The following is a 24,529-nucleotide window of genomic DNA, read 5'->3' as shown; positions in this document are numbered from 1 at the left end:
GTAAGTCTATGAGAGCGCCGCCTGTTCCTGTCTGCACCCTCCATGACACAGGCTACAGCACACACACACACACACTCCAAAATAAAGACCAGAGACTTCACTCGTCACTGGTTTTTATTTACGTGTTGTTCATTAATCGATTCGGGTTTTTGTCATGCTATCTGGCACACCCTAGTGGGCAGTACTGAGCAGTACTGTGAAGCCCTGGCATGTGGAAATTGGCTCAGATATTAAGTGCAATAAACTTCTGCAATGCCACGCAAGCTCACCTCCTGCACTATTGATCTGACACAAGTTCCTCCTGAAGTGAGAATGAGTGATCACTGCAGTCTTTTCTCCCTCTCCCAACACGAGCTTTACATGTTACATAACAGATACATTTCCAAGCTTTGTTTTCATCCTACATCGCTCAACTTGCTCCCGAGTGCGACAGATCATCTTCTTTTTGTTCCCCCCCCCCCATTCAGTCAAACCGAACCCGAAAAGATGAGGTCGAACTGTTAATGTCTGTTTTTAGCTAGCTTTTGCAGCTACTGTAACATCAAAGATGAAAAGTGACGAAAAACAAACGAGGATTTTTTCCGAAACTGAGAGTTCCTCTTTGGTTTTGTTTTACGACGGCGAGGAGGATGATGAGGAGGAGGAGGGAGTTGGGGCCGGGCTCGCAGACCAAACCTAGAGATTAAGGCCCATCAAACGCATGCAGCAGTGTGCCGTGGGACATAAAAGAGAGAGCGAGACTGAGGGAGGGAGTTGTCTCACCCTCCTCTCCTGCCCACAAGCTTGATCGGTGGCGTGTTCTCAGCTTGAGAAATGACTCAAATTCATCATTACAGCATGCATGCGATTTTTCAACAACTTTAAAAAAAGAAGCGTACAGTTCCCCGGTGCAGCTGCTAGCTAAAAGCTTTCATTAATTAAGACATTTCTTTTTCCTCTTCATTTACTTAATTAAAAAAATGTGCTTGAATGTTTTTTATTCTTTCTTCTCTTCCCTCCAAATTTCCTTCCTTTCCTCTGACACTTTAATCGTCCTCTCAGCGAATGTAGAAGTCAGGATCTGGACCCTAAAAAATATCTAATGTGGTGTGTGTTGGGAGCTCAGGGAGCTAACGCAGGCTTGTTTGTGTGTGTGTGTGTGTGTGCTCGTGGGTTCACGGGGCGCTGAACAAATGGCGAGGCTACTGGGATGCAGGCTGTGCTGAGGCCAACATCTAATAAACTCCTAAGCTAAAGAGAGAAGACCAGTTTGGTTCCTAATTCTTTAATCATATTTGATTAATGGTTCTCCAGCAGCAAGGAGTCATTTTTGCATTTAAAAGCTATACAATAATTAGTTCCTCTGAGGTTGAGGTTGGAAATTCTCTTTACTCGTTTCCAGCTTACAGAAGCATCTCGTACGGATGAAAGTTTTGTACAAGCAAGAGGGCTCCGCGAAATTAGGCAAAATTAGCCTTTGAAGACATTCGGTAGCCTTTGGAGTTTGCCTGAATTCCTAATTGCAGCAGAGCCACCGAAAGATGAGAAGGACTGCGTGTGTGTGCGTGCATGTGCAGGTGTGCATGCATAGGCCCACTTGCATGCTCTATGTGTGTCTGCCCTAGATATCTTGAGCATGGTGCTAAATCTAAGGGCTAATATCCTGTGGTGGTTTGGCCCTCCAGAAAGGTGCAGGCACCTCTGCCAGACTTGAAAAGGAGCCGTGATTAAACCTCTCAGAACTTATTCTGCTTTAGTCCAATCTCTGATATTGTTACGGCCGTAAAAGGACAAAAATCTCTGTTTTTCAATTTATTTCTAAGCGTAATGAAATCAAAATGTATTCGCCGTTCAAGAAAGTGCTCTATCTACATGCATATAAACAATTTCCTCTGTATGAATTGCACCAGTTAAGCTCCGAATCCAACAATCCACTTTACCTCCCGTTCCTAACACACACTCGGATTGTATGCAATCGGGGAATTTATTCAACAAAACCCGTTATTGGCTTCAGTGTCTCAAACTCTCAATCTGTGTCGAGATTATACGTATATGAAAACTCAATAAGTTAAAAGGAAGGAAATTTGTGGAGAAAGAGAAACCGACTCTAGCTGTCACCTGAATACTGATTGGTACTTTTTCATCTTTGATGTTGCAGGCTAGCCTATACAGAGGAGGGTACAGTCGCTTCACTCCCTACTAAAAGAAAGAAAAAAGCGAGAAAAGACAGAGACATTACCCACAACAAACAAACGAAAAAAAAATCCTCTCTTTAAAAAAATAAAATACAAACACAAAACGAGCGAACACCCAGTCCTTGGCGGAGAGTTAAATCTAACTAAAAGCTTCCAGGTCCACATGCTGAGCCCCTCCCCTGACACTCGCAAGCAGATATTTCTACAACAACCTTTTTGATGTCATCATTGGTCTGCTCTTGTTTCGTATTCATTTTGTGCTTTTGGTTTTCTTTTGGAAAGTTTTATGCACATGTGCATTATCTTGACTGCTGTATATGGGTGCTGTGTCACCATAACCAATGTGAGCCTACTGCAGCACGCATGGTGCATGCTCAGAGGTGTGTATATGCAGCTGCTGTCATCTGACTAAGAATATACTGGGGCATTTCTATCCTATATACATATATATGTGTGTGTGTGTATACGCACAACAAAGAGAAATCAGGTTGATGGTGAACACTGATCCATCCCATTTAATTCCTTTCCCAGCTTTTATCATCGAATCTTTGACTCATCCAGCACGCAGAACTCTTAATGCTGACGAGCATGCCTTGGTAATTCTTAGTTCAAAGACAGCACTGCTCTGATTGCTTTCTTTTTTTTTTCCTCAAACATTGGAGTGTCCTACTGTTGTGCACTTGCAGTGGAGCCTTACAAGCTGTATTATGTGGTATGACAGCATGCAGAGTAAAGGGTCATGAAGGTCAGATTTCTGTCTTGAACTCACAATGCTCATATGCCAGCCCGGTCTCTTGCAAAGCACCGTGCATTTATATGCAACTGTTCTGCATTAGCTGCTGTGTTTTGGGGGAAATGTGACACCGGCTGTGTTGATGTGCAGCGATTCATATAAGTACAGCTGAATGTAAATATGGGGGATGAGCATTTGCATTTCCCACCGGCGGCCTGTGTTCGCATCTTATCTCATGCTCACTGGTATTTTTAGAAATTTGATAGGACCATGAAACATGTGCTTTAAGCCGCCTTAAATTACTTTAAGGGATACTTGTCTTTTATTAGATCCTGTTCCAGTGATTTTTTTTCTCCCAGGCGATTTAAAATTAGTTCTTCTGCTTTACACCGCCCCTCCAGGAGACATTATACAAAAGTTCTGAATTGGCTGAAAAGTTCTTCTGACGACACGTAAACAGAACTTTATCTGCAAAGTTGTTGGAGCTCAGCTCATGAATGTACTTAGTTTTCGTCTTTGTAGCGTCGCATCAACACATTTCTGAGGCGCGCAGTTTGTGTCGCTGTAGCCATCGAAGCAGACCAAACCCTACACTGCACTGGTTTTAACACAAGTCATTAAAAAAAACGACAAACCAGCAAAAAGAAATGAAACTGTGCGATCCTCAGAATTCCAAAGTTTGGGAACACCTGCTCGAAAGGATAAAGGGACCAGGCACTGGAATATGGGAATCTAGAATTTGCATTAAAATCCAGCCGATTTACCGTCAGGCAAATGTCGGATTTAAAAGCTGAAAAGCAACACGCTGTGACCAGGTTTGTCCACCAGAGGGCACTCTGCAACACATTTGTGCGAGCCGCACAGAAAGTTAAACGAATAAATGTTCATGCTTCGCGGAAAGAAAATGAATTGAAATATTTGGCCTCAGTCTTAAAGAAAAAATAATTATTATAGTGTCAGTAAAGCTCATCTTGAACGTTGTTTGTTTTGGGTAAATTAATTACACTTGAAACATGAGTGCAGGGAATCCATAACGATATTGTACGTGCGCTGGAAACACGATGTAGAGATTCATTTTTGTCATATGAACCAAAAACCTGCAGTGGAATTTCTTACATGTCTGATGTGCAGGATTAGTCAAATAATTGATTAGTCTACTGACAGACAAAGTAATGCTCCCAGCTTTTCAAAAGCGAGGCTGCGCTGCTGCGTCTTATTGTAAACTGAGCATCTTTTGTTTTGGCTTTTTTGGTTGAGCAAACTAGACAATTTGAAGCCATCGCTTTCGGCTCTGGGAAGTCACGATAAGCCCCGCGAACAATTTCTTCTTCACACTTCACTGACTAAATGGGTAAATCGGTTAATCAAAAATTTGCATAACATTGTGCAGCGGTTCCTGTGTGTCTGCAGTGTACGTTTCCCCAAAACGCCATTGTTAAACGCAGAATAGTCGCATGTGAAGCGAGTTTGCAGAACACACGGTTGCATATTCTCACTAATACAACACGGGGGGTGATCTGTACACAAGGTTTACGCTAACCCCACACATCCGTCACACGGGAATGACACAGCACTGAGGTGGGTTAACCCTGGCAGAGGGCTGTTCTTCTACGAGTCACCGCTCTCTTTTTTAAGCATTGCACAAAATGTTTTACCTCAGGATGAGCTAACTGAAACTCACAAACTAGGATACAGTGCTACTCACTTCTCAGCCGGCAGGACAGTTTCCTTTCTAACACAACCAGCAGGTTTCGGAAGAGCTAATTTTTCAGTTTTTTCTTTAAGCAGAGACCCCATGATGATAAAATAAAGACTGTACTGTTGTTCTTTACTAAAACTACTGTATTATAAATATATTAAGACATATACTGTATAACACGTTTTACACTGTATACACACACAAGTCCAGGAAGATATTATATATGAAAGCACCCAGGAGTTAGAAGACACAATGTAAATGTGTGTAGAGTGCAGACTTACTCGCCTCTTCGTCGACATGCGGTCATTGCATTGGCTTCTATTACAACTTTGTGCTGCGTGAGGTGGATTTAAAAGAAACTCTGTGTAGCCGCTGTTAGCTGTCGAGATTTAAGCGCAGCTACGGAAATGCAACTGAAAGCTTTTGCCAATAATATTTAATTTCTATGTACTCACACTCAAAGTGTTGTGGTCTTAAAAAAAATATCTGTTTGTTGCACTTTATTTGTTTTCCTTTTTTTCTTTCTGAGATGTAATATATTTATAAAAAAAGTATCATATACAGCTAGTTATGTTTAGTCGAGATGTTAAAATGATATAGAGTAATGTTGTATATCAAAAAAGAAAAAAACACCCATTATCTCATAAGTAAAAGAAAAGTCTTTACGTAGGTAAACAAACATTATTCTTCCTTTTGTATGCTAGTACGTACGCTCCGCACCGTTTGGGGTTTTTTATAGAACAAACTTTGAATATTATTTTTACCATTTTAAAAAACGGGAGAACTGATTGTACATTTGTAGGAGTTTCTCACATAAACTCTGCAGCAGAGTACACGTGTGGGCGTTCAGTTAGTGACCACTATTAGACTGGAATGAAATCGATTTGTTTCTTTTTTAGAGCTGAATGTGTGTGCCTATGTGATATATATACATATACATATATATGCATTAGAATGTTTGAGAGTGTGAGGGAGGAGAGAGACGGGGGAGTGGAGGCAGTTCGCTAAAACACTGTAGTTTGCAGTAAGCTAACAGCTTCGCATGACTTCACTCTTACGGTCCCTGTAATAACATGACGACACAGACGCTCTGACCTCATAAAAGATTCAGTGGCAATGAAAAAATGACGATCTGATCACGCTCCAGCATTTATTTTACCTCATGAAGGATGTTTGGACGTCCAGTTTCCTGAGCGGAGCGGGTGCACGTGCTAATGCTTTGACAGACAGTGAAGCTTGATCACTGTTATCAATGTCAAAAGGTAGAAATTACCTCAAATTTGTCCAAACCATAGATTATTAGCCAATCAACTTGGAGATCACAGCTCTACCACAAACGATGCTCTCATAAACAACAGAAGAATTTATCATCTGTGGGGAGGAAGAACTACTTTCATGCTACAAAACTACTATAAATGATCAGAGTTTACAAACAAACGACAGATTCTGTTGTTTTAATGCAGGGGTCTCAAACTGGAATGAGCTGTGGGCCACTGCTGATACTGGATCTCATTGGAGGACCAAGTAGTACAAAAAGAAACAAGAACCCAAAACTATTTACAATAATGTAGCGTTTTGTTTGTTTGCTTTTAATTTCAGATACTTTATAACAAGACAAAACTGCGAACATGAACACAGTTTTCCCCTCATTCCTAAATAACTGAAGCCGTTCATTGAACTACCAATTAAACACCTTGGTCCTCTCTGGCCACACACGTGGCAGCACTTCTGCTATCACTTCATTTTTAAAAATAAAATAAAAATTCAGATATAAGTGTCCACATTAGTTTGTGACTCTCTGCCAATGCTGCCTTCATATTAAATCTTTTTTTAACATTGCACTCAACAACAAACAAATCCTCCCAACAAAAAAGTAACTTCAAGGATCAAATTACATTATATTTCTTCATGTTAACATACGGCCTTGATATGTAGTATTGTGGGCTCCAAGTGGCCCTCGGGCCACGAGTTTGAGACGAATTAATGATCACATTCTATATAAAACTGGATACGGATTCATCTAAAATCAAGATTTACGCTGTAAGTTGAACTTTGTTTCAGTGATTTTCGTCACGTACACATTAGATGATTTGTAAAAATATAATACATGTAGGGTTTGCCAAAGCATTAGCATGAGCACGTGCAGTGCACATCCAACTTTTCCCCTCCGTCATGTTATTCCAGGGACAACTTTGAGTACTGTCATCTGGAATTGCTCCTATCAGTCTGCACGGGTTTGTCAACAGTTTACAGAAAAAGTTAAAATAAGCATTGTTTAACCGTTTCAGTGTCAGCTTATCAAGGCTTAAATGTTAAGATATAACATTAATAACTGGCAGTCAGTATTGTAGAGGTCTGAGCCGTTTTTATTATGCTTATGTAAGTCAAAGGTAACTTAAATGTGAATTTATTATACAAACACTTTAATATTTTTGGGTTTGTTTGCTTTAGTTGTATTCCACAACCAGCTTAATATGCAACTAGACCTCTAATTGATCCAAATATGTGTTGGTACTTATTAATAGTAGTATATATGTTTACATATCAGCTGAAAATACTCTTCATCCATCGTTTATATTTATAGGTATTCACTAAGCCCTGATAAGCTGGCAGGTGAATTTATTAATCCACCTAAAATATTTGTACAAAAGAAAACCAAGCAAAAAAGTTACTGTACTTGTAAATACATTTAAATGTATATACATACACACACACACACACACCCATACACTATATCACAATTCTCTGAGTAACTGTTTTATATGTATTCCTATATGAAGTGGGGTCATCTGTGTATTTTCAATTCAGCTGAACTTGTTCTTGAATTCTATGTTCTCTTTATAATGAAAATATATTGTCTGAAAGGTGTAAAGTAATTTTCTTTTGGGTTAATTTCATAGCTAAAAGTATACTATTATGAGCCTTTTCTTTATTCATGAATTCTTTTGTTGTCAATATGTGACATATATATAAGTAACCTCTGATTGTTTTCTGAGTGTCAGAATAAAGCAGTTATATGATCATCATGTCTGCCTTCACACATGGATGTTGTTGTTGCTGTTGTCAATCTAAGACTTTCTCACCACAGTCTAAATTTCCTACCAACCAAAGTCAGTTAACAAAAATAGTCAGTACAGATCTTTTCTTCTTCTTCGCTTCATTGAGATTTAAGCGTCGAATAAGCCCAACTTATTGCTACGTGTAGCTCTTTCAGTTTTTTTAAAGTTGCCGTTTTGCTCCTTTGTGGCACAAAATCAAACAGCGGGGAGACAAAAGATTAAAAAAATGAGACTATTAATGATTTAAGTTGAGGTAACTGCTCGTCCACTGTCGTGTATTCCTGTCATTATAAGTTGTGTTGGTTGACAGACTGATCTGATCACGCTCAAATGATCCAAACAGGAAATGGGTAACTTAGAGCACAAGGTTAATAATAAATTGTGGAAAATAAATGAATACATTGAAGCTGTAGCGTCACACTGGAACTATAATAACTAATAAACTCAAAAATGAAAGGCCATGAACACCACAAACTGAAAGGTTGGCGCTAGGCTGAATCAGCTGTTGTGATTGGTTGTTTTGGTCAGGTGACTCAGCGGTCCCCAATCCCTGGGTCGCGAGAGTTGAGGCTCGGGTGTGAAGTTTATGGTTTTTAGAGTTTTTAGTGTCAACTCTGTTTCCCTGGGTCGTTTCCCGTGTTGTAGTTGTGTGTCTTATTTTGAAAGGAATATTTAGCCGTTACCATAACGATCAGATCATTAAGGGGCAGAGAGGAGGATGCTACGCTCAATGTTGTTGGCGCATTTTAGGAGGACGCTGCTAATAAAGTTACATAATTACACAGTGAAGTCACGTTTATTATTGTGTTGTTGTATTTATCCGCCACACCTTAAAGGATGGGGACCGCTGAGGTAACTGATGAAAAAGGTTGCGTGGGAGCCAATCAGGTCGGTTGCGGACTTGTTGCATCAACTTGTTTGCCTATGACGGGCAGCCAAAATTAGCTTCAGAAGCTACACCACACAGCTGGTTTCAGCAGGTCTCCTCTAACCTCAGACGAAAGATTATTTTCAGGAGTCTTTGGTGTTTTTGAGGACCTTCACTACCATAAATGCTGTTGAGGAGAAAACGCGACGGATGGACGCTGTCGGTTAGCTACGCGATGACGCTGTGGAGGCGGTTGCGTGCAGCTGAAGGTGTAGAGGACTTGGATAAGAGCCTCACTCCTGTTAGTGATGAGCAGCACAAATAAGCTTCAAACCCCTCTGAACTGTGATTACACACCTCGGATTTCGAAGGGCGGGTTTCAGAGCTCAAAGATTATTTTCTGTAGTGGTGACAGTGTTTAAGGATCTTCACCTACTCTGCCTTTGTCTTAATGACGATCCAGCGACTGTTTAGTCCGTGTAACGTTCCAGCAACATCCAAACTAGCGTCCGCTCCCCTTCACTGCACGGTGGCAGCACAAACAGATTAAAACTTGAGGAAATAAACCCCAAACTGTCCGCAGAGCTCAAAGCTAACATGCGCACTGTTAAGCAGACTTCACAAACTATGAGTGAGAGCAGCACAGGCTCTCACGCCTGAACCATCCCCTCCCCTGAATCCTTCACATCCGTGGGTGATTAATATATTTGTGTCTGCCTGACAGCGAGGCCTATATGTAGCTGCAGCGCTATTGTGCTCCCTCCCTGCTGAGCCGTAAGACCGCATGTGGATATTTTTGTATTGCGGGTCCCCAGCGAGCGCTCAGTAAATCCGAGGTATAGAATAGATAGAGGAGAGGAAAAGCTTGGGCCAGTTCCTCTCTGGGAAGAGCCAGATTGGGGCGGGGGTGCAGGGTGGAGGCTGATTGAGCACGCCACTTGTTTGACTGTTTGTCTCTGCTGGTTAGGAGGTGGTGGGGGGACTGGGCGGGGTGATGCACTACAAAGCCATTCTGAAATTAAAGCCTCATCTTCTTTCATTTATTTATTTTTTCATCAGACGCTCAACAGAGCTGCCGAAGATCACTGTGAATTAGGAAGCGTCTGTCACGACGAGGGTCCCGGGACACTCGCCTCGCCCACACCCCTCCACCCCTCTCTCCCCAGCTGCCATCCGGCCCCATTATACGCTGAGACTTTTCACTTTGTGCTGCCAAACTGCCGATCTCCACTCGCACGATTACAGCTCGCTCTGATCTGTATCCTGGGGAGAGCAGTAGCTTTGGTTTTGGCAGGCGTGAGACCTCTACTCCCGCTTCTTTTATGCCGCATTACAAGAGCGCGATGAAACGCGAATGACGCCGAGCTCCCAAACTTTTTCGCAGTTGAGTTGTAGACGCTGTGGCTCCTGTTGGCGGTTTCCACGCCGTGTCTTAACCTCAACTTCTGAACTTTTTTAGTGTACATTGCACAGATGGGGCGGAGGGGGCTTTAAAGCGAGCGCGGGTTGTTTACTCCATACGTTGTTCCATATGTTTGCCAGTGTTGGTTTCTCTCAGAGAACTATGCTGTCGGCGACACGATCCTCGCCCCCAAAAAACTTACTCAGAGAGGCACAAAGTTGCACCGAGCTGCTGCACACTGACTCTTCACAGCACCTCTCATTATGCATGTCTATCAGAAACATAACTTTCTGCATATTCACCAGTCTCCCCGCTTCTCTCCCCTGTTTCTAGTAAATACAAAATGAAGAGCTGTACTCAGTATTGATGGACATCACAGATGAAAACAACGAAGAGAGGAGAACTAGCTTTAAGAAAATAACAAAAGAAGAAGAAGACAAGGAGGAGTCCCTCTACTGAGGCTGGCGAGGAAAGACGGGAGGCGTACAAAGTGGCGCCGCGGCAGTGGTGTCAAACCAGCCACAAACTTGACAGACGGAGTGAGCCAGTTTCCACCAGGGACCACCTTTTTGCCGGGTAGAAAAAGACAGAGAGAGAATGAAAAGTGTCCCGTTATTATAAAACATTTTATTTTTCTATACTTTTGTGATTTACAATGGTAAAAAAAAAAGTGTGTATAAAGCAGTATATATGTACAAATCTGTTTTTATGTTTTTTGGTAAGGGAGATGAACAGTTGGCCCTTGATGCTGATTCTGTGGTATGCAGGAAGGAGGAGGGAGGAGCCCCGCCCCCCCTCCTCTCTCTGTGGCACACTGCTCTGTCGCCGAGGTCGTGTTTGAAAAAAACAAAAAAAAGTTACAAAACAAAACAGAAAAGGTGGCAGGGAGAGCTCGGCATCCAGGCAGAAGCACTTTCTATGCTGTACTTCCTGTGGGTGGAGTCAAAGGTCAACCTCCTGGTCTCACTGCTCCGCCTTCTTCCTTCCAACCTCCCCAAAACTCCTTCCTTCCTTCCTTCCTTCTCGGGCCGGTGATGACGCTCTTTCCTCCTTGTTGCGGTGTCACTGGCCTGCAGCGCCTAGCGTTAGCAGCGTCCCCCGTGGATACTGTTGTGATGTCACTTCCTCCCGGCAGCACCATTGGGCATCCCCGCCCTCCCCAATGGGCAGCATCACTGGTTTACAGCGTTGGGGAGTGGGGGGGGTGAGCCACGGCGGGACGGTGAGACGGTGTAAAGCCGAGCCTCCCCGTCTGCCCCTCTCCACGCCCCAGCAGAGGTCACTGACTGAGGACTAGTTAGAGAACACGGCGCAGAAGTCGCCGACTTTACTCACCTGCCAGACTCCGAGCCCAAGCCTTTGCGTCACTCCGCACCGACGGACAAACTGTCAGACCAACGCGACGATAAGGTGCGTACGACTACCAAGGATGCACGTTTCCACCTGACGAGAATAACTCATCGACGTCCATGTAACAAATTGAATTATAATCGAATAATCCCATCGTACTACATCAGCAGGTGCATAACCAAAACACAAGCCTGAGGCATATAGACTTATGTCGCTAGATAAAACATATAGAAATACAGTAGTGCCCATCCAACGGTAATCGAGGAACTAGGGCTGAAATATGTCAACTTTTCTTTGTCCGTGTATTCTGAGAATATTTATTTGTGTGTTTTTTGTATTTTTTTGCAGCACTGAAAGTTTTAAACAGGAAAAAAAAAAAGTTTTAATTTGGTGGAAGCGAAACCTTAATTCTTTATATCAGGAAAAATCACTGTAAACGTGTTAAATCAAGAATGTTGGTTCAGTTTTTGAATGTACTTTAATGTCTAGGGTGTCCAATAAGTATGTATTCTTTTTCTGTATATAAATATATATACATATCTATTATATGGGCTGTGGTGATGTCAGGGAATAGAGGGGGTGGGCAGGAAAGCCTCTGGCCCCCAACATAGATATCAGACCCCTCCCACTAAATATGTCCCTGATATTTACTGTAACATGTGATCATGTGTTATATGATTGAAAGTGTGACGGTGATAGTGTGAACTGATCTCCCCCGACATCGCCCCCCGAATCCCACGTTTACCACACAAGCAAATGTATACTGTGCACAAACACACACAGGTTAACAACACAGGCAGGATCACACACACACACACACACACACAATCCCCAAACTGCTTTTTTCCCTCTTTTTTTGTGCCCCACTCTGAGCAAAAACACCACATCCCACTTTCAGACACTTCACAAAAAGAACCACATCTGCGCGCTAACTCCAGCACTTGCTAATTAGCGCAAAGTTTAGTGGGATAAAAAGTTTATGAATATTGATTTTTCTTTTCTTACTTGAACCAAAGCATGATTTGAACACACAGTCTCAGTGCTCTTTGATCAGGAGACAGCGGGACTCGGTGATGACGGCGGAGCCCGGATGTGTATTGACGTGACCCAGATTTCATTCGCTCATCGCCGCCGAGGTAGAGCTCGCTCTCCCGCTAACGTAACGAGCCTCGCTGACGAAGCCCGGCTCGCGGCTTCCTGCGGCAGCTGCCTCGGTTTATGAGCCGCTGTTCTGGCGCTGACCCTGGTGGGCGGGCGGTTTTATTGCGTATTGGAAACAACCTGCTGGCCCTGAGGAGAAACTTTATCAGAGGCGAGCGGGTTCGGGTGAAGCACAACTTTGTTTGAGAGTTCAGGGTACACTACTTGGTAGTGGTTTTGTGTGAGTGGTTACAAGAGGGTAAGACTAGGTTAAGCTCCTGACTTCCTGTACAAAACTACAGTGTGTACTGTTAATATCCTGTACAGTAAATCTCACCTCACACTTCTTGATTAACTTCATCTTATTTCAGGTTAAAAAAAAAAAAAGTACTTGTTCTAAATCAGGGCTCCTACCCACGCGACCTCTGTTCATCCGTAGACAGCTTCTCATATATTACAGAGTATCTATATCATGCCAACTAACTGTCGTGAAGTCTAATTGGGGTAAAGTCGGTCATTCGTTCTCCCATGCAGCGATCACACGCAGGCTTAGCGTCTTCATACCTGTAGGTTTGTCACGCGGTTCCTCTGGCCTACTTACGGGCTACAGCCCCGCGGTAGGTCAGAAGCAACGCAGGAGCAGGCTGGAGTTTTACTTCGATGGCAACTTTGTGGAAAGCAGAGCTTCTCTGAAAGGAAAAAGGGGGAAACCTAAATGGTCACTACATGATCAGCAGCGATAAAGAGCCACAGTTTGTCGTTTGTTTTTTAACGAACTTTAGGTTTTGGTCAGATGTTCGGATTTTGTCCACTGAAATATCTATGCATTCTGCAACAAGAACACTTGATGTCATGTGTGATAGGCACATTCTGGGTAGACAGCACTTTTCTCTACTTCTTCTAGTCAACTCCTAGCTGATAAAACCTAAACGGATAACACTGGTATTATTATGCATTTTAATTTTGTCAGCAAATCTCAACACAAGACAAAAAAAAAAAAGTTTGTTTCTGATTTTTCTTGTTTTTCTGACTTCTACTTTGACCGTGTCTCTTGGTTTATAGTGAAGACAAGAATCTATTATGTGTGATTCGCATATTTAAAAAACTCGTATCGATCGTATCCTGGCTCGTTACGCCGCTCCTGGAAAAGCCGTTTTGGCGCCTTTAGTCTTAAAATCCTACTTTTTCTTCTGATTGGCTCCCAGAGCTTCAGGCGAGGGGAGATTCTCGAGACGACCGTGTAAGGAGATCCAACGCTTCAAGCTTTCAGCTCACAGGGATTACAATAACACACGTTCGCCTAATTAAACGAAGGCTTCAGCAATCTCTCACATATATGATATAAACCTAAAATAAGTCCCCTTTAAAAGCAGCTGGCCGCTATACTTTTTGTAAGCATTGCTCAAACTGAAGTGCATTACTTAGGGACTGTTTCCAGCAGCTGATTAATCCACATTTGGTGCTCTGGTGAGTATTTGTGGCAGCAGAGGTGTGTGTGTGGGTTCAGGTCAGAGTAAACTATAGTGTGTGTTTCCGTGGTAATCAAGGACAACAGTGTGGCTCCCTGCTGGGATTTTAACGGTTTCTGGCCAACAATGAAGCTCTGCAGATACATCTGACACACACACACACACGATACTACACTGCACCTCTGCTCATTTTATTGCATTTGATGTCAGAGGTCAATATAAAGCATTTCTACGGGGCGACGATGCAGACGCATGTAATATATTAGGCTGCCACGGTTTTAGTTCTTAACTGCTAACTTGAATTTTTACAGTACAGTGGTTCACAGTCAGTATAACCGTTTCTCTAGTTTTTCCTCTGAACAATATTAGTCACAGTAGTCGTCGTAGTTTTAGTAAGAGTAGTTCGGGATTTCGTGCAATTCTCTTTAGAGTCCGCTGGATTTTTGAGGCCGGCGCTCACACCAGTGTTTAGGCAGCAGGACATTCTGATGAGGATTTATATGGGCCAGTATTCTTTTATAGATATGTAAGTACACAGTATTTTAGAGCGATATATCAAATAACTAACGATGTGGTCACCGTTCAGTATTCCAGCAATGTATTTCAGAAACACTTTAGCAACTTAGAATAGAGACACGCCTCGACTCCATGATGCTGCTCTGCTACATGTGCTGCAAACGGCGTCGGCGCCCCTCCGCTGGGAAAACCGAGCGATGACTCCATTTAGAAATTAACCCGACCCGCTTTTTTTTCTACCTTGTGCTAAAAAAACAAAACAAAACAAAAAAAAAAAAGTTTTACAAAGAATGAAAACAGAGTTTTTACGTCACACTGGACAACTTACATGACTATGATGAGCAAATATCACTAAACCATCGCTAAATCTAATGACGTGTTCAGACCAATTTTGATGCACACAGTCTATGCAAAAGGTGCAAATTCAAACCGATTTGCACCGGGTGAGGCGAGAATAGAGGCAAATAAACAGCCGCGGGGTTTCAGCGAGAAATTCACTTCAAGCTGTGCTGTTAAAGCCGATCAGCTGCTTCCCCTGACTCAGCATCCGAGAGATACGAGGGGGGAGGAAGAGTTTGGAGAAAGTTTCAGAGGAAATCTGGAACCGGGCGTCCCATCGGTCGCTGGGGTGAATATTTAGGGGTTGCAAAACGATCCAAAACCAGCAACCGCATTCATGAGAGTCACACAAAGTGAAACTCTGTTTCATGTTTGGTCTGAACACCACGTTAGAGCCGCAGCTTCAAGGTGATTTTCACCTGCATTCCTGCCCATTAAAACAACGACACTACACGTGTGCACACAACGTGGGTACATCGCTTCCTCTTTAGTGTTCGAGCGTGTAAACAGCTTTACGGATGACTTTTGGCCAACTTTTGAATTATCTTGAAAAGAAAAAAACAGACGGAGTGAGAGAGAAAATGTTGTCCTTTATAACTTTTTGCTGGTACGTGTAAAGAATAGAGCTCATCCTGCTTACGGGTAGAATTCTGTCCTAGTAGCTTTCATTGCATGAAGTTATCTTGTCACATTTTCTGACTGAGAACAGCTCCTGTGAACAAAGCTTCCTTTAAACGTGCTCACCAAGCCTCACGGGAGCTGCGCTCGAACAGTTAAAAAAAACAACAAAAAAAAGTCTTTTGATCCGTGTCAATATGAAAAGTATCTACTACATTTTAAATGATGTAATCTGAGTAGTTAGATGTTTGTAATGTCTCTTTCTCCAGTGGTCAAGTCTGGATTATAGGATACATGAAAAATTTTTAGGGACTTTTTGTTTCATGTTTTTGTTTTTTTGGGGTCGTTTTAACTGTGGCTGTTTGTCTCTGTCCGCCGGTGCAAAGTCTGAACTTCCAAGTTTACATCTGCATCCATTTGTTGTGTCTAAAACTCCAGCCTGCGCCTTAACAGTGGGATGGAGCGGGGGTGGGTGTGTGTGTGGGGGTGGGGTTGAAGTGACCCTCCCTTCTTTCCTTCCTTCCTTCCTTCCTTCCTTCAGATGCCTTTAGTATAACGAACTGGTCCTGATCTTCCTGAGCACAACTGCTTGAGCTGTGACACTAGCAGGATGTCCCCTCTGAGAGTCCCCGGCCCTGTCCCCGCCTCCAGCACACCCGCCCCAGTACTACCATCCCAATCCCCCCCTGCCCCGCCCCGCCCCTGCCCTGCCCCCAGCCTTCTAGTATGTGAGTTGACCGGTCCCCTTTTGTATTCCTGGTGTTCTGTACATAATGACCTTCCCTTCCCTCTCCCGTCCTACCCGCCCCCGGCTGTCCTTTCAGGGGGAAAACAAAAAAAAACAAAAAAACATCCTGACTCCCCTGAAATCTTGTATTTTGTTCTAATAATGACGAAATTTATTTATAAGGATTTTTTAAAATCTAACTCTTTCTCCTTTTGTAAATGTTCCAGTTAAATAAAGTTTAAAAAAATGTTAAAAAATTAAATGGATATATTGAAAGGTTAAAAAAAAAAAAATGTCTCTAGAAGTCCCCGCCCCCTCCTCTGGCTCTGTACTCTGAACTTTGTGTTTTTGTTTTTTCTCTTTCTGTATGCTTCTCTTTACGTGCTTCAGATGAAGAGTTCTATTTATTATGACATTAACGTTATTATAATTATGACTAATTATTAATATTATCATCATCCTCATCATCCTCATTATTATCATTAATAAACTTGTCTACTTCAGCCTCCGCGTCTCCGCTGTTTTGTGGTGAGTGATGAGTTGCTGGATGCTCGGGACGCGCCGGGGCTCGCGGTAACGCTACAAGTCCCACGACGCGGCGTGACACGAGCCAGGTGGAATGGGGGCGGGGCCACGCTTCCAGACCCATTTGTCTTGTGCCGGAGCCCCTCTGGGGCCGCATGATGGAGAGCACCTGTCTGTCGCCGAGGCTGCCATTTACCCAACCGGAGAAAGACAAACTCAAAGACCGAAGCCCGCGAGTGGAAAAATATAGAAGCGCCTTCAGGGGGAAGCGGGAGAGACAAAAAACACGAATGTAAATACTTCAGAAGATCAGTGCCTCTCCATCACTGTTGACTTTGTTTAATCCTTTGAGCCTCTACAAACAATGGGAGATGGGATTTTTTCTTTTTTTTGTCACAACAAAATCTAGAAAATGTTATTTGTGTCACTGCTGTGCCACATCAGGATGCGCACACGCTCCCCTTCAGTAGGCGAATACGGTTCGTGTGCTTTTGTTTTAACGTCGCCGTTTTTATTAGCTGTTTAAGACATGCCCCAGTTTCTGTTTTCTGCTTATTAATAATACATAATAACACGAAACTGACATTTAATGGAGGCGACGAAGGCACGTGAGAGCGGGCACGCAGGGGACAAAAAGACACTGAAAAATAAACTATTTTTAGTTCATGTTGACATTTTTCGCTTTAGTATTCAAACAGCTGAGAGAGGACTCGTATCAGTTTTCTATGTATTCTTCCAAACCAAGTGTATAACCTGATATTTAACTAAAGCTGTTTTCACACAAGAACCCTGGAAAAGGTCTCCGGATGCTTCTCCATAGCGAGAATATCGAGTTCGCTCTTCGTGACGGTGCAGCCTGGACACGCTGTGCAAGACAAAGACAAAGAGTTCTGTGGTTTTTATTGGTTTTTAATTCATTTTCAGTCGTTGGTTTGAGTTTGGGTTCAGAGTGAGTTTGCTTTTTTCATTTTTTGCTTTGATTTTTTAGTCTTTTTTTTAATCATTTTAATATGTGGAAGTATCTCCAAGGCTTGCTAAAGGAAGACACCCCAGTTTTCATTAACCATACAAGCATGAGCAAGTTAAGTCAAAGCTAACAACATTAAGATTTTTTTCAAAATGTGCTATTATGAGAGTCCAACAGAGGAGATTATGGATGCTGTTGAGTCAGTATGGAACAACATCTCTGGCTGGCCCTCATCGCCACACAGTAAAGGTTACGTGACAGCAATTCACAGCATCATGTCAAGAAACTGTCTAACATCAGGTAAATAACTACAGTGTTTGAGAGAAAAACCCCAATAATCAGATGATCTGCTATTGGCAGCACTCGGCAACAGTGGGAAGGAGGAACTTCCTTTTAACAGGAAGAGACCTAAAACAGAACCGGGATCAAGGAGAGGGCGCTATCATCCGAGACCGAGTAGAAGAGGAAAAATCGAGCACAAAGAGGCTTCAACAACGGACATTACACAGCTGCGTTCATTTACGTTTAACTTTTTAAATGTGTCTCTGAAGTAAAGATTCGGCTACAGGAGCTTGATTCAGAAATACGTGCTGCTGATGTCATCACTCGACTTATCCTGTTAATGGATAAAAATTAAACTGCTTTCTTAATGCAAAGAGGTTAGATTACATTTACTTTGATTACTCCATCATTTTTCAGGGTTGTACATTTAATTACGTGTAAAGTAGCCAACTTTATTTTTTACAGTTATTACAGATGTTTTAAGGCTGTAAAACCCCTCACTACACACTTTATACACTCAGACAGGCGTGAACATTCTCACACTTTTCTCTCTTGTTTACACACAAAGTTCAAACCTTGGTAGAAAAATAAGTCCAGTATTATAGAAAGAAACCAAAGATCAAACCCTGTTTTCAGGTCCAGAACATGAGAGTAGAGCAGCTGCCAGAGAATTCAACATTAATGAATCAATGGTACGGAAGTAGAGGAAGCAAGAAGAAGGAGCTGAGTAAAGTTTGACTTATCTGACTGTTTTGTTTCACTTAATGCGCCTTATAATCCGGAAAATACGGTAACTTCTACCTTCCATTAGCATGTCAGGAAGTCCAACTTTTTGTGCGATGGTTAGCATCTTCCTCTGCCTTCTGGGAGCTACCGCAGCTGCCTTTGATGGTGCAAACGTTTCGTCGACAGTGTTGTTTGTTGGGGAGAAAACTTACAAACATACAGTGCAGCACTTCAGAGTCACGCTGTTAGCGATAGAGGATTTATGTAAATTTGACAAGCTGAACTCATTCTGTACTGGACAGGAGACACGGCGCAAGATTTTGACAATGGTCTGTAACCAATCGGGACGCAGGAAAAAATGCGCTGTATTAAAACCAAAAAAAGCATGCAAAATTGTACACAACAAAAAAAATCAGTGAAAGGTGAACTGCTTTATAGAGAGAGTGTATATTAATTTACATTCATTCACATTTATATATATTTATTTTACAGGTGCTTGACTTGCAGATGCCTTAAACCATTACTGTTGTTGGACGTTGGGCCTCACCTGGTCACATTATGTCTGTTTCTGACTGCTGTGGTGACATCATGGCAAAAATGTATTTGTGCGCACATGTTGAGAAGAACTCTGACATTGTGTTCGCGTTCACGTCCCGAGGCCCTAAGTAGCAGGTGATGGGTAAACTTCAGGCTTAACACTGTGTTTTCTGGGTTGTGAAGGTGGTTCCTCACCACAGTAACATGCTGCAGACCTGACCTGCAGGTTATGTTCAAGGTAAAAGATCAATATGTGCCAAACCACCGCCTACTAACCAATCAATTCTCTAGAAAATAGATCCCTGAAACCTGACGAACATCATTAAAGAAACAAAACAAACTTTATTTCCTGCTTTTTATTCCTGGTGTCTGCAAACAAAGCATTACTGTTATTGTTCTGTGAGCTGTAATACAGTGACATTATGCTAAAAATAGCCCCCGGAGCATTTTACTTGTTGACATTATGTAAAATGTTTCTGACTTGAATTATCTTTCGATATTAGATTGAGATGCAGCTGAAAGAGTAGGGCATAAACAGTCTAAGAAGCAAATCTAAACAATGCATTAATCTAATGGAACAAGCAGCTGTAATTATACCCAAATCTTCCCATTACTCACTACTGACAGTGATGACTCCATCAACCTAAACTGTTTGTTTCGGAGAGTTTTTAATGGTCTTTAAGAGCTTAAAAGCACACAAACTTTTTTTTATACTGGGATGTAAACGTTGCACAGTGCTCGTGCTTTCAGTTTGTGATCTCATGGTTAGACGGGTCGACCATCCAGTTGATAACCGCCTCCGCGTGATCGCACTTGAGCCTTCAGCTGTGCTGCAGCTCATCCATAGAACCTATAACCACTTTATCTTTGTCAGCTAGACTCTGAGAAACTGATTTTACAGCCACATCACCTCTGACCATCTTGTTTCATGCTTTACATTCATATTATTCCTGGATTTTAAATCTCTTAATATTGTTCTCGTTCATTTTCTGCTGTAGTGTTTTCACATGTATTATTATTAGAAAACATGTCCTGGATATGTTGTAGCACAGGCCTCCCCTGCACCTTTAACGATGACTTTTGTCACCTCAGTATATCTGATTAAAGATGTGGGCCGATTAGAATAGTTTCCAGATGTTTCCCAGGGTAGCTTGATCGTCAGAGACTCAGTCTTTTTGTTCTATTAAGCCTGAAACATGGCAGAAATCACTGAGTTGAGAAAAGAGATTCGAGTTACTCTTAGTAGGCAAAGATCCCTCAAACCTCAGTGTGCTCACTTTCCCCCGATGAGGATCCTTAACAACAAAACAGATTTTTAACTTTATTCCCTGATTTTTGTTTCCTGATGTCTGCAAACAAATCTGAGGTACTTGAAGTAATTGGTCTATAAGTATTCATAGATTTAATGCCTGACTTGCAGCACTGAGGTGTTTCAGGGCTGCAAGAGTAAATCAGCCTATTTCTGATCTAAATTTAGCAACATGTAGCTGAAAGAACGAGGAATGAATCGTCTTACAGGCCAAATTTTTACCAAATCAAATACGCAAAATACTTTATATAATAAATAAAGGATCCAGGGGACGGGCTGAGACGGCGGCAGATCATCTCATCCTTTTGTTTGTGTTTCAGAAATCAGCATTGTGGAAGAGTCGAAATGAAATGTGTCGTTTTTGCCTTCAGCTGAGCACTTGTGCTATTTTTTAGTGTTTGGGTTCATTTTAATGCCTTCTGTACAATAATAAATATATATGCTATAACTTTCTACTTCACAGATCCTCAAACAATAGCTGTAATGTCAACCCTCTCCCACCTGGTGGCACCCTCTGTCTGCCTTGGTTGTTGCACAGTTCATTCCGCGGCATCACTTTTCAGCCACGCCAGCAGCCGTGTGGGTTAACCCAAGTGTGTCATCGTCCCTCACGGCCTCGTTCTGTCACACCTGCTCCTCTCGCACACCTGATCCCGTGAAATATCACCTCCCCATTTTATTCATACATGTAACGGTTGATTAAGGTCAAATGGAGATCTAAAATATGATAAAAGCATCTGTTGGGCTCCGATAGAATCTGTCACCCCAACCGCAGCAATTGACCATAATCACACAATTATGAAGCGATGAGACACTTTGGCTTTATGGGGAGGGTGCTTTGCTAAAACGGCCGACGTAAAACCCCATCTGTACAAATGGGCCTTGGATTTGAGCCAAAGCGGGGGCTAAAAGACCCAATATATCAAGTCACGGCACATCTAGCAGAGGGGAGCCGAGGGCCGCTGACAAAACGACGAGCCCGCTGGTGTCAAAGAAAAACACGGCTCAAATATTTGTAGCCACTATCAATTTTGTAGATACAGGATTCCCTCGTGTAATTTTGGTAGCAAATACAATTAACAAAGATGATTCATGAGCCAAATGACGGCCGAGTCCAAACCGGCTTGTAATACAGTTCGCTCTTCAGCCGCTCGAGTATTTATATCACAGCGATTAATCTCGGATGACACGAGGCCCGCGCGCTTTCTTTGACTGCTGCTGTTTGAATGAATGCTCTGTTCATCAGTGTCCACACACATACCGCAGACATATAATGTTACAGCTGCACGTATACTGCAGGGGTGAATTTCCAGGTAGAAAAAATGAATGTTCGAGTAGAGTTTATAGCTGTGTTAGTAGGAGCTAACAGCCTCGCTGCGCCTTGGCATTGATTTTAAGTCTCTTGGCCTCTCCTGGAGGGGCGCACGACGTTCCTCCAGCAGGTATTTGGTGTTTTGATAGGAGAGCGCTGTGATGGAAAATTTCCCACCGGTGTTAAAACGGGTTGAGACTGTAAAGGTCACAACGTCACTTCGCTCTTATGAAGATCATCGTTTTGTTTCACCGCGGGATAAAGGCGACAGATCGGAAATACTTTGTATTGATTCGCTTTGACCCTCCTCTCCGCAGGGACGAGCCGGACCGGGCTGGGCCCAGAGGTCAGGAACACGGAGCGGTAGGTGAAAGGTCACCGTTCAGGGACAGACTCTAGGATCTCCTCTCCTCTTTGAGACATTTCTTGTATGCGGTCCTTTTCAAAAGAAACGTATTGACACAAAAAACTGACCTCATATTTTTGTGCTATTCTATCACCGTGTGGACATAAAAACCACCGATTCTGCTAATAAACTGAAAACATTGTGTTACTTCTTCCTTCTTTTGTAATAGATATATTGTCTCTGCATCACGGTTATTATAGTAACTAACACCAAGTAATCTCTGCCATCACAATAAGACCTCAGCAGTGCCACACTGATGCTGTGATTCATGTAATTACAGCATCAGTGCCAACCATCCATTTCTTTTAGTATTTTGTGGCTGATTTTAGGAAATAATTTGAGATAAAGGCGGATTTGAAGGCCTTGGGCATCAATCTGAATCCCCGAGGAGCTTCAGGACAATCAGCCTGGAGACGGGACAGAAACTTGTCTCCAAGTTTGAAGAGACACGAGCAGTTGGAGGGACTGAAGGTCACTGTCACTCCATTATCTGCCTCCTCAGCCAATCGCAACACGGCGATCTCCAGAAACTGATGGAGGCCGAACTAAGATGCTCAATAAAGGAAAGTTTTTTATGATGCAAAAGTGATATATGTCATGTGTCATTGTATGTAAATGTGCTTATAAAATACAACCCTCAGATTTCAGCCTTCTCTTCTTTTAACGACCTATAAATCCCCGTGAAGCGATCCTCCGTTGTTTCCAGTCCAGTTTCGCTGCCATCGCAGTCCTCGGCAGACTTTATCCCATCGCACAAAATAACAAGAATCAACAGGGGAGAGTATGAACCCACAATATGGCTCTAATAAATCAGCTAACGCAGCATTCATCACCAGTCTGTGTGCGCCGCGTGGACGTTTGAGAGCGACAGAGGCTCGTCCTCCTCAGCCTCTCTGATGGAAGCAGAGCAGCAGGTTTCTTGTTTGGAGTTTTCGACAGTGCATCCATCAGCCCAGCACTGCGCCATCTGCTGCTAACGCTGCATGCTCGGCCCAGCTAAGTGCCATCTGCAGCCAACTTCGCTTACATCGCTCGGAGAACTTTTACTTTGGACTCGCGAGCGCTGAGTGGAGCAGGGGCGGGGCTTCGTTAAATCCGGTGATCTCATTTGTCCGTTTGAGAAGGCGGCAGCAGGTGAAAGGCAGAAACTTGGCAAGTTCTCCTTCTGTGCCATCGATCATGCTGAACACTTGGATTTTTGTTTCATATGATCCCATTAATGTCACAACCCTTCATCTACACACATTGTCCAACTCTTAGTCGTCCAAGCTGAGCTGTAATTATGCCGTTTGTCCAGATGAGGGAGACAAACCTTTAAAATGTACACACAGATCATGCAGGAACAATCATGCACCCGAGACAACCGTCCCGCTGAGCCGGTCCTGCAGCGAGTCACTGTTTTCAGCTTAAAACTCAAATCAAAGCCGGCATCAGACCCTGCGAACAATGTGAGGCTGTTTAGAAATGATCAGACACGCAAGACTGAGAAATGTTTTATCTGAGAGACAAACGACTGGATGTGTTGTCTCATCAGTTTTGCATTGACCACGCTTTCAGAGACTGAGGGATCAGAAGCTGACACATGTGCACACTGTGAAGATGGTTGCTTCTTAATAAAGGCAGTAAAAATAATGTAATTAGGTACAGTGGTATATATTTGATAAAAAGTGCTTTAATTAAAGGAGTCAGTCTTTCACAAGTAAAAATAAGACTTTTAAGATCTGCTGGAATATGTTCACGCTCGTCTGCAGGTTGTTCCCACTCCCAGCGTGCAGCACAAAGAAAGGCCGGCCTTGGTGACATCCCCTCCACTCTAATATGATTGTGGTTTAATACCCATTACAGCGGTGGAGAGGTGCTGTCATTAGCAATTCAGCAGGGCTGTAACTCACCTCCCCTTCTTATAATGATTGGGATCCTGAAAAAGAGGCGGCTATAAATGGAAACAAAAGTGCTGGGCTCAACAGAAAAGGAGCACCAGCCACAATTTGTGGGATGAGGCGAGCGCACGCTTGATGACCCACGGCCTTGTGGGTAATGCAAGGTCAGTCCGAGGAATTGGGTGATCTGAGAGCCAGGAGTTGGAAGAACCGCTTTGTTGGCACGAGGCGACAAATCAACAACAGCAGAGAGGGATGGAAAAATCTGAGAAGGAGAAAAGAGGGAAGAAAGCAAAGAGTGGCTGATACAGCGGGTGGTGTATTTGGAAGATGGCGTCAGAATTCAAAACTCCAAATCCCAAAAAGATTCAGTTCACATCATCTAAAAGTAGGAAACTAGCAGCGATGTTGGTGACAGGTGAAGTAACCAACAAGAAGTGGGTGGGGTCCTGAATTAAAGGAACTTTGGGGTGAATGGGGAAGAAGAGTCG

At 42.9% G+C, this 24,529-nt stretch overlaps 1 protein-coding gene across 16 annotated transcripts in view; it reads left to right on the top strand.

Moving 5' to 3' along the window:
* LOC120738381 (RNA binding protein fox-1 homolog 3-like) overlaps nt 1–15,531 on the top strand; it is a 419,925-nt gene extending 404,394 nt beyond the window's left edge. For 15 of the 16 annotated variants that reach the window (XM_040039625.1, XM_040039671.1, XM_040039663.1 and 12 more), the window contains one exon: nt 2,138–5,703. In XM_040039625.1, the coding sequence (XP_039895559.1) occupies nt 2,138–2,182 (45 nt within the window). In that variant the 3' untranslated portion in view covers nt 2,183–5,703. Of the gene's footprint in view, nt 1–2,137; nt 5,704–10,268 lie in introns of those variants that run through there. The other variant, XM_040039589.1, reaches the window with a different exon arrangement.
* Nucleotides 15,532–24,529: the final 8,998 nt, after the last annotated feature.

This window comes from Simochromis diagramma, unplaced genomic scaffold (genome assembly GCF_900408965.1).
Source record: "Simochromis diagramma unplaced genomic scaffold, fSimDia1.1 OVJJ01000321.1, whole genome shotgun sequence".
Taxonomy (NCBI): domain Eukaryota; kingdom Metazoa; phylum Chordata; class Actinopteri; order Cichliformes; family Cichlidae; genus Simochromis; species Simochromis diagramma.
The sequence above is the reverse complement of the archived record's forward strand: the minus strand, read 5'-3'. Positions and strand labels throughout refer to the sequence as shown.